Source organism: Suncus etruscus, chromosome 3 (genome assembly GCF_024139225.1).
Source record: "Suncus etruscus isolate mSunEtr1 chromosome 3, mSunEtr1.pri.cur, whole genome shotgun sequence".
NCBI classification, from domain to species: Eukaryota; Metazoa; Chordata; class Mammalia; order Eulipotyphla; family Soricidae; genus Suncus; species Suncus etruscus.
In genome coordinates this window covers 77,006,518-77,016,617 of record NC_064850.1, presented here as the reverse complement: position 1 = coordinate 77,016,617, position 10,100 = coordinate 77,006,518, and the positions used below count along the sequence as shown (strand labels likewise).

The 10,100-nt window shown below is 40.6% G+C and overlaps 1 protein-coding gene across 1 annotated transcript in view; it reads right to left on the bottom strand.

Annotated features, from left to right (window-relative positions):
• Positions 1 to 401: 401 nt before the first annotated feature.
• Positions 402 to 10,100, bottom strand: part of GNA14 (G protein subunit alpha 14) — a 221,498-nt gene continuing 211,799 nt past the window's right edge. Inside the window, exons 5-7 of the mRNA XM_049769763.1 lie at positions 5,548 to 5,677; positions 1,721 to 1,874; positions 402 to 592 (exon numbers count right to left, since the gene is read on the bottom strand). Of these exons, the coding sequence (XP_049625720.1) occupies positions 402 to 592; positions 1,721 to 1,874; positions 5,548 to 5,677 (475 nt within the window). The remainder of the gene's footprint in view (positions 593 to 1,720; positions 1,875 to 5,547; positions 5,678 to 10,100) is intronic.

Sequence of the window (10,100 nt, the reverse complement as noted above, 5' to 3'; positions counted from 1 at the left end):
TTTGTGAGAGCTCACAACCAATAGTGCTCAAGGATTACCCTAGTGGGGCTTGGGATCATATAGCGTGCTGAGGATTGAACCCAGGTCAGCTGCATTTAAGGCAAGCATCCTACATGACTGTACTATATTTCTGGCCTCCACAATGTCTTTTCAAAGGTAGCTTTATAAAATAGCAAATTCAAAAATGACAAACTTGTAGTCAAAAGAAGAAATGAAAGTAACTTGGGAATAATAACTTTGGAATGTTTTTCTTAATTCAAATATCCAACAGATCCATGGCCATCTATGCCCAGTGGCTTACAGTGGGCTTGATGCCTTGTGCTTGGCTGTGTGAAGCACTGAAGATCAGGAGAGCAGCTGTCAAATCCTGCCGTGGCTAGGCAAATTGTGTGCAGTGGCCTTCAAACCAGGTTGAACTCCCTCAGATTTAGTTGTAGAATCGTGTCTTTCACTGCAGCAAAGACAAAGCGGATGTTCTCTGTGTCTGTGGCACATGTGAAGTGGGAGTAGATGACCTTTTCTTTATCAGGATTCTGGTCCTGGTACAGCTTCAGAATAAAGTCTCTGGCAGCTTTGACATCCCGCTTTGGGCCTAGATGCAGGGCAATTGGAAAAATAAAGAAAATGACCCGTCACTGAAAGATTCTCCCCAAAATCATGTTGTAGATTTTCATTGAGATCCTGCTTTGATCTTGCTCTTTTCCAGAACAGAGCTTACATGGAACTTTTGGCATTTTATGTCATGATGACCCTAATAAAACTAATTTAAAGTATCCTATGGGGTCTAAATATTTTTTGATTAATTTGAAAACAGTGATAGAATTCTATTTAAAATAGTGGTTTTGATCTGAACCATTTTTAAAGAGGAAGTGATCCTTATTAAGTTGGCAGTAGGAGACTAGGTGAAGGAAAGGTATATGGGAGTTTTATTGGACACCCAGTCTGATTTTAAAGCTAGAAGGCTCTAAAACAGTGGTGGATTTAAAGGAAAATATTTCATTTAATTTAAAGGAAACATGTCTTTGAATATCAATGCCAAACAAAAAACAGGGTTGGAGAGATATAGTACAGCAGAAAGGGCATAGCTCTCAGGTTCCACCCTGGCAGCCCATATGGTCTCTGAGCCTTGCCAAGAGTGATCCCTGAGCAGCACCAGGTATTGCCCAAAAAAATAAAAGAAACTTAGCCCTGTGCCAGGAAACAGCAATCAATTTCCAACTAATTTGGGTTGATCAGATGTGTGGAGAATGGCAGTGGCACTGGAGAGGCAGCACAGTGAATAGAGTGCATGTTTTGCATACAGCTCACCCAAGGTTCATCCCTGACACCATATACGTTCCCCAGGAGTAATTCTTGAGTGCAGAACTAGGAGTAAACCGTCCAAAACAAAGCAAAAATAATGTTAGTGTTGAAGTGATAGTAGGGCAATTGGGCACATGCCCAGCATGCCCTTGCTCCCCCTCATACACACACAAAGAACATGGCAGGAGTGAGCCTGTACATGGTTCAGGGTTCCCAAGAGAGCTAGAGGGCCCCTCTGTCCTGGGCAAGCAGACAGCCCATTGTCTGCCCATAGGAGCAGAAGGGTGGGGTCCTGAGGCAAACAGGGAACCTCTATGCAAAAATGAAGAGAAGGAGGTTTGGAGAGGCAGGTTGAGAGAACCTAGTGGGCTTCATAAGAATGTGTGATCACAGGGTGGCCTTGAAGCAGATCACTCACCTGTGTACTCCGGAAAGTAGCTAATCAGGTGAGAGTACATGATTTTCTCTTCCAGAAGGTCCTTCTTGTTTAAGAACAAAATCACAGACGAGTTCAGAAACCAGGGGTAGGTGATGATGGTTTTAAACAAGGCTTTGCTCTCTTCCATGCGGTTCTGGGTGACAAACACAGGGCAGCACAGCTGCCAGATGAACTCTGGCCTGCCTGTATATCCTCTCCCAGACTCTTAGATACTTTTCTTGTGGCTGGGGTGTGTCCCCTACTTCTATTCTCATCTCCCCAAGGAGAGGTAAAAGGGAGCCCCAAATAGACCCAGGAATAGAAACATGCTTGTTGTATCTCCTGGGAAAGACTCAGACATATGCCAAGCCCATGGTTCCTGCCTGCATGAGGCTGTGCAGTGGTCTGGGCCTGGAACAGAGCAAGGCTGGCTCTTTCTACAGTCTCCCTCCTCAGGTATCTGGCTGTGGCATTGTGGGGAACTGGTACTACTACATGAATGGAGCAAAGGTAAGTCTACAGGGGTCAGTGCCAGAGATGAGTGCCCCAGAACATTCCACAATGCTCATTCATAAAGCCAGAACACAGCCCAGCTTTAAAACAGTGGCGACTAAATTAGGTTCCCATTCAGATACAAGACAGCCACAGTCATATTCAATCTATCCAGGAGCAGCATGAGAGGAGTGGTGGTAGAAGTGGGATGGGACAAGAGCTGGCCAGAGCCTTCCATCTACCTGTGATTCTCATCCGCCTGCACCTCTTGCCTGTGTCTGGAATGTGGGTGGAGACTCTAAATATATTCATATTTGATGATAATCCTCCATTAGAAGTTATGATCAGAGCTGGAGAGATATAGTCCTTGCAGCAGACAATTTAATTCCCAGTCACCCGAGCCTGTCAGGACTGATTCATGAGTACAGAGCCAGGAGTAAGTCCTTATTAAGTATATGGAAGCTTTTATAATATTTCTCTTCAATATTTGTTTCCCTGCCTGCTTTCCCACCTATGACCTTTCAGGTGGGGGGTGCTGTTCAGATCCTAATAAATAGGTGTTGAGCTAGGAGGTCAGGGTCCTTTTGGGCAGTTGGTTGGCAGGCTCTTGTCTTTTGGAGCTGCTAGCAGGATGACAAAGAATTCTGCGTTTGACTTTCTCACCTTTTTACCCTCCTGTCTGTGTGGATATTTTGCCATGGATAAATATTACCAGGGTCGCTTCCCCACCCTAGAAGACAGGGAATGGGAATCCCTTTCTCATTCTGGGAGCTCTTTGGGGATCCAGCATCAACCAATCAAGGAGAAAACCTCACACTTCAAGACTCCTGAACAATGCCAGGTGTAGTCCAAAAACAACTACAAGAAAAACTTATGATTATATTTGTAGTGATCTCCAAGGAGCACATCAGTGACAAGAGCAGTTCCTGAACCTCTAGAGAGTAGAGATACATGTGTCTAGTAGTTAGCATGAGACACTCATTCATTAATCTGTACGCCAAGTGGCCATAAGAGAGGGATAGTATGGCTGGAGAGGTAGTACAGTAAATAAGGCATTTGCCTTGATGTGGCTGACTCAGTTTCTATCCTAGACATCCTTATTGGTCCCCTAAACCTGCCAGTAGTAATTTCTGAGTGCAGAGTTAGGAGTAAGCTCAGAGCACCATCAAGTGTGGAAAAAAACAAAAAGAGCATGGGGACAATGTCTGGCATCCCAGAACCTTCATAGTCTGACTCATCTGACACATAAGTAATAGCAGGAACCAGTTCAGAGCTACAGTCCTGCTTATAGCAGATAGCTTCAGTATTTCTGTGGTGGGCACTTCATATGATGAGGTTGGCACAGTCAGTGTATGGAAGTGCATAAGATGCCTGGAATCTAGCCTGGGACTTCACGAGTGCCAGGCATTGTGCTCCATTACTTCCATTCACTTGCTGTCCTTAAGACAACTTTGTCTTTTTATTCCATTTATTTCAGTTTTCATTTTTGGATTCGGGTCACAATCAGCTGTGCTCAGTGATCACTCCTGGTAGAACTCAGAGTCCATATAAGGTACCAAGGATAGAACTTGGGTTGGCTACACACAAGGCAAGTGCCCTATCTGCTGTATTATTTCTCCAATCACTCCCTCAATCACTTAGAAAGAACTCTCAAGTTAGGATTCTTGGTTGACAGCCAGATTGTCAATTATTCATTTCACAATGACACTGTAAATCAACTTAGCCTTGCTGGTTAGCTAATGTGATAATATTTTTTAGAGAAATATCAATTCCCAAGAAGTACAAGATAAATTGGATCAGAACTAGTCTATTAAGAGTTCTGGCAGGTCTTTTTTTTTGGGGGGGGGGGCACATCCCATGTGCTTAGAACTCATTCCTTGCTCTGCACTCAGGAATCACTTCTGACAGGGCTTAGGAGACCATAAGGGATGCTACAGATCAAAGCCTGGTCTTCCACATGCAAGCAAGTGCCCTACCCACTCTACTATGGCTCCAGTCTCTGAATAGAATTCTTAGCTAGTTTACACTAGAAGCAAAAGAAAAACCTTTCTTTTGTTATTTTGGTGGGGAGTTTGGAACACACTGAATGTACTTAGGTCTTACTCTTGGTTTTGTGCTCAGGGATTACTCCTGGCTGTGCACAGACCATATATGATACTGGGGAGAGAAACCATGTCAGCTATGTACAAGGAAAGTGTCATTTCTTTGGCACCAGAAATATATTTCTTTAAGAGCAAATAGTTTTGTGTGAAGGCAGGGGCAAAATACTTGAGAAAACATTAAAGTACCCCAACCTTGCCTAAAAAGAAACTTGTGATTCTCTCCACTTTTTACCTTCTAGTTTCATCCAGATGATGGAGTTTGGTCCAGTTAACATGACTCAACTCCCAGAGAACACTGGGTTTTTACCTGGGAATGAGTGAGTTTCAGCGCCCCGGAGTAGCATTCCCAAGAAGCCATCAAACCTCTCTTGGCATCCATCCAACCCTGAGGAATCCTAATTTTAGTGCTGGGTTATGATTGTTCAGAAGCATGTCTCAAATGAACTTTTTCGAAGGCCTGACTTCATTTGCGCTATTCATGAGTATGTGATAGTAGATTTGGAAAAGATACCCCCAACTCAAAATTTGGAGATATAAAAATCTTCTCTGAGGTCCAAAATATGATATTTAAAAAAAAAACTAGAAAACTCCAATATACAGCCAACCCTGAGAAGCAATGTTTTTCCAGATGATTCCAGTTTCAGTAGCATCTTCCATTAGATCTCAGGCTTGACTACATCCAGCACTAATTAAATCAGAATGCCTGTGGTTGGATGAGAAAGCCAGGTTCTTCTTTAATGTCCACAGGAACTTCAAAAGTGCATTCACATTTGAGAACGAGAGCTGCTGGCCAGTGTGTTTCAAGTGTGACTAAGTTCAGATGCTGGGATTTTGTGAAAATGAGTGAATTGGGGTAATACGGGATCTGATTTATCTGGTATGAATTAGTGCAGTAAGCACACATATTTTTTAGCAAGCACCCTTTTCTAGTGACTAGTGCCTGTCCATGGGCTAGGGTTCGAGAAGCAAGATGGCTTTACACCATGAATGAAAACTTCTCAAGTAAGTACAGAAATGTCTTCAGGGACAGAGTGATAGTAGAGAAGATAGAGTACTTGCCCTTGCATATGGCTGATTTGGTTTAATTCCCAGCACCCAAAATGGTCCCTGAATCCATGAGAAATGGTGTCTGAGTACAGAACTGGGAGTAAACCCTGAGTACATGATATTTGGCCCCCAAACAAACCCCAAATATCTGTCTTCTACAGCCGACTAAACCCAGCACCTACATACCTCATTGTCACACTCTGCCAAGACCTGGTCATATTCACTCAAAGCAACCAGGAAAATAATGGAGGTGACACTCTCAAAACAGTGGATCCATTTCCGTCGTTCAGATCGCTGGCCACCAACATCCACCATTCTGCCAACAGAAACCACAGGAAAAAGGTAAGGCTGGGAAATAGAACAGTCTTAAATTTAGGAGCTGGGCTGTGCTCCCTGTCAGTAGTGAAAAGGGTTTCTGCAAGGAAAATGTTTACTCATTACTGTTAGGCAACAGAAAAACACCAGCTTTCCCTAGCAAAGGACTGTAAGATCACTCAGGTGGTATCTGCTTGAGGACACAAGTGGGGACAACATTACAATAGTCACAGCAGGAAGAAAAGGGGAACCATTCATACCTGCACAGCCACCTTTAGAAGCTCACCTACTCCTGTGTCATCACTCCAGTTGAGTCTCAAATCTTCCCACCATTGCCTTGAGGTCACCACCTCCATCCTGAGAAAGACCCATGTATGCCATCTGTGACAGGGACATCCAGACCCTCTAGATGTACCTTTGAAATTTTCAAAGCTATGCTTAAGTATCTTACTATTCTTTTTCTTTTTTGCCACAATTAAATGCAGTAAATACTTTTAAAAAAAATATTTTATTGAAGCCATAGTAATTTACAAAGATCTTCATAGTTGGGTTTCAGATATACAGCGTATCAGGGCAATCTCACTAGCAGTGTGGATTTTCCTCCACAAATGTTCCTAGAGTACATGCCACCATCCCAGCCTCCAGCCTGCCAGCATAACAGGCCCATTTTAAATTTGAATTGTTAAAGTTTGTGTTTAATTATTTTATTGTTGAATTTGGCTTAGATATTTTGTTCTGTCCATTTTTAACACCAACAATGCACCTGAGACCACTTGGCCCCTGGTCCCCATTATTTCATATTTTTGATTCTTTTCCTCAAACTCATTTTCTTTATTTTTACTCTATACTCTGGGGGCCAAGAGTTTTTGAAACAACTCCCATTTAAACCATTGCATTTCTTCATGCAGTTATTCTATATACCACATATAAGTAATATTCTGTATATATCTTTATTCTGACTTACTTTATTTAACACTATATCTTCCAGTTCCATCCATGTTACTGCAAATTGCATAATTGCACCATTCCTTACAGTTATGTAGTATTCCATTGTAATACATCTTCATGATCCCCTCATCTGTTGTGGGACATCTAGGTTGATTCCAACTCTCAGCTATTGTACTGAGCACTACAATGAATAGTGGTGTGCATACATCCTTTTGGATCACTGTTGTTTTTCTGTCCTGAGAAAATATACTCCAAAGCAGAATTTCTGGGTCATATGACAGATCAATTTTTAGTTTACTGAGAATCTGCCATATTGTTTTTCATAAGGGTTGGACCAGGCAATATTCCCACCAGCAGTGGATGAAAATTCCTTTCTCACCACATCCCCACCAATATAAATTGTTCCCATTTTTTTAAATGTGTCATCCTCATTGATGTAAGATGATATCTCACTGTTGTCTTGATATGGATTCCCCTATTATGATAAGTAATGATGAGCATTTTTTCATATGCCTGTTAGCAATTTTTTGGTCTACCTCAGAGAACAGTCTGTTCATTTTTCTTTTTCATTATTTTTGTTTGGTTTTTTGAGCCACACCCAGTGATGCTCAAGAGTTACTCCTGGCTATGTGCTCAAAAATCGCTCCTGATTTGGGGGACCATATGGGACACTGGGGGATCAAACCGCAGTTTGTCCTAGGCTAGCACCGGCAAGTCAGTCACCTTACTGCTCCACGCCACCACTCTAGCCCCTTCTTTTCCCATTTTTGATGGGTTGTTTTTGGAGTTTCTTTAAGTAATTTGTGAGTATTTTGATATCCTAGATATCAAACCTTAGTCTGATGTGTTTAGTGCAAATATTTTCTCCCACTCAGCTGTCTTTTAACTTTAGCCCATGTTTCTTTTGCCATACAGAAATATTTTAGTTTGATGTAGTCCCATTTATTAGAATTTAATTTTATAATCCTTGCCATTGGCATCTAATTATTGAAGACCTCTTTGTGGTCTAATACTTGGAGTATTCTGCCTGTTTTCTTCAATGAATTTTGTAAATTCAATCTAATCTCAAGATCTTTGATCCACTATGAATTGGCTTTTGGGTAAGGTCTGAAATATGGTTAGATCTTTAATTTCTTACATATGATTACCCAGTTGTTCCAACAACATTTGGGGGGGTCACACCCAGCAGTGCTCAGGGGTTACTCCTGGCTCTATGCTCAGAAATTGCTCCCAGCAGACTTGGGGAACCACATGGGATGCCAGGATTTAAACCACCATCCTTCTGCATGCAAGGCAAATGCCCTGCCTCCATGCTATCTCTCTGACCTCCTCCAACACCATTTTTTTTAATTTTTATTTTTAATTATGAGAACAAGGATGCAAAGAAAGAGGACAAGGTAAAGTTACAGTGGAAGGACAATCACCCATAACATAATTCTCAGAAGTCCCCTTGCTGATATCTTAACTTTGAAATTTCAGCCTAAGAACATTAAGACAGAATCCATGTACAATTACTTTGTTCCTCAAGTCCCCAGATTGTAACACATTATAATATTTCTTAACAGCACACAAGGCAATCCAAAGCCATAAAACTTACGTAACTCCTTAAACATTACAGGCATAGTATTTTCTTACATTTCCATATACATGCATATTAGCTTAAGTTAACCTCAAATTTTAAGTGAGTTCTTTTTAAGGATTAGAGTCAAAGGAGCACAGTAAAAATGGTGTTAGAGTGGCAATTGTTGTTTGCATAGGCCCACCAAAATATGAGGGACATGGAAAGAAATAACCTTGGCCTAAATACAAAGAGACCCGACCCCTGAAGTTTCCTGGCACAAGACCAACTCTAGTCTCCAGGCAAGCTAGATCGTCCAATCCAAGACATTGTCTGTAGTGCCAACACACTTTTATTTTTCACACAGTCTCTGTTCCAACACCATTTTTTAATGAGACCGTTGTATTCTGTATTTGTTCCAATACCATGCTATTTTGATCGCTATACCTTTGTAGTAGAGGTTCAAATTAGGTAATGAGATGTCTCCAAGTTTCTTGTTTTTCATCGTGGATTTGGCTATCCTAGGTCTTTTATGGTTTCACACAAACTTTATAAATGATTGATATAAGTCCATAAATAACGTCTGAATTTAGACAGGGAATGAATTAAATCTATATAGTAGGTTAGGTAAAATGGTCATTTTGATAATATTGATTCTTCCAATTCATAAGAATAAAATGTTGCCTGCGCTAGCCTAGGACGGACCACGGTTCGATCCCCCCGCTCCCATATGGTCCCCCAAGAAGCCAGGAGCAACTTCTGAGCGCATAGCCAGGAGTAACCCCTGAGCGTCACAGGGTGTGGCCCAAAAACCAAAAAAAAAAAAAAAAAAAAGAATAAAATGTTTTTTATTTCCTATGGTCTTCTTCAATTTCTTAAGTGTTTTGAAATTTTACTGGTGTAGTTCTTTCACCTCCCTTGTTAGGTTGATTCCTAGGAAATTGACAGTCTGTAAACTATTTTAAATGGGATACACTAATCTCTTTCTCCCCTAAATCATTATCTGTCTAAAGGGATGCAACTGTCTTTTGTGTGTTGACTTTGTAACTGGCCACTTTGTTGTATTGTTTATTATTTCTAGAAGCTTTTTTGGTGGACTTTTTAAGGTTATCTGCAAATATAGTTTGACTTCCTCTTTAGCAATTTGGGTTCCTTGGTTTCCTTCTCTTCCTGATTGCTATTGCTAGGACTTCTAATAGTGTGTTGAATAAGAGTGAAGACAATGGACATCCTTGCCTAATGCATGATCTTAGTGGAAATTCTTTCAGCTTTTCACCATTAATAATAGTGTTGGGTATAGTTTTTTAATAGATAGCTATTACTATCTTGAGGAAGGTTTCTTTCACATCTATTTTTTGAGGGTTTTAATCATGAAATCATGTTGGATCTTATCAAATGCCTTCTCTGCTGCACCAATTGATATGATCATATTATTTTTCCTTCTGTTTATGTGGTTTATGATGTTGATTGACTTGTGTATATTGAACCTTCCTTGCATATTTGAGATGAAACCCACTTGGTCATGATATATAATCTTTATGGTGTATTGTTGGGTTTGGTTTGCTAAGATTTTGTTAAAGCTTTTTACATCAATGTTCATCAGTGAGATTGTCCTGTAGTTTTCTTTCTTGATAGTAGCTCTGTCAACTTTGGGGATGAACATAATGTTAGCTTCATAGAAGATATTAGGAAGGATTCACATCTCTCTGATAATTTGGAAGAGTCTACAGATTAATTAAATTCACAATTCAATAAGTAGGTCCATTCTTATCTCTAAATACTTTCTTGAGATTAAATGTAATTTGGTCTGATAGAGAGTTTAGTCCATTGACATTCAAGGAAACTATTGATATAAAGAGCTGTTATGTCATTATATTGTGTAGGGTTGTTGCTGTTACAATTGGGTATTCAGTTTACA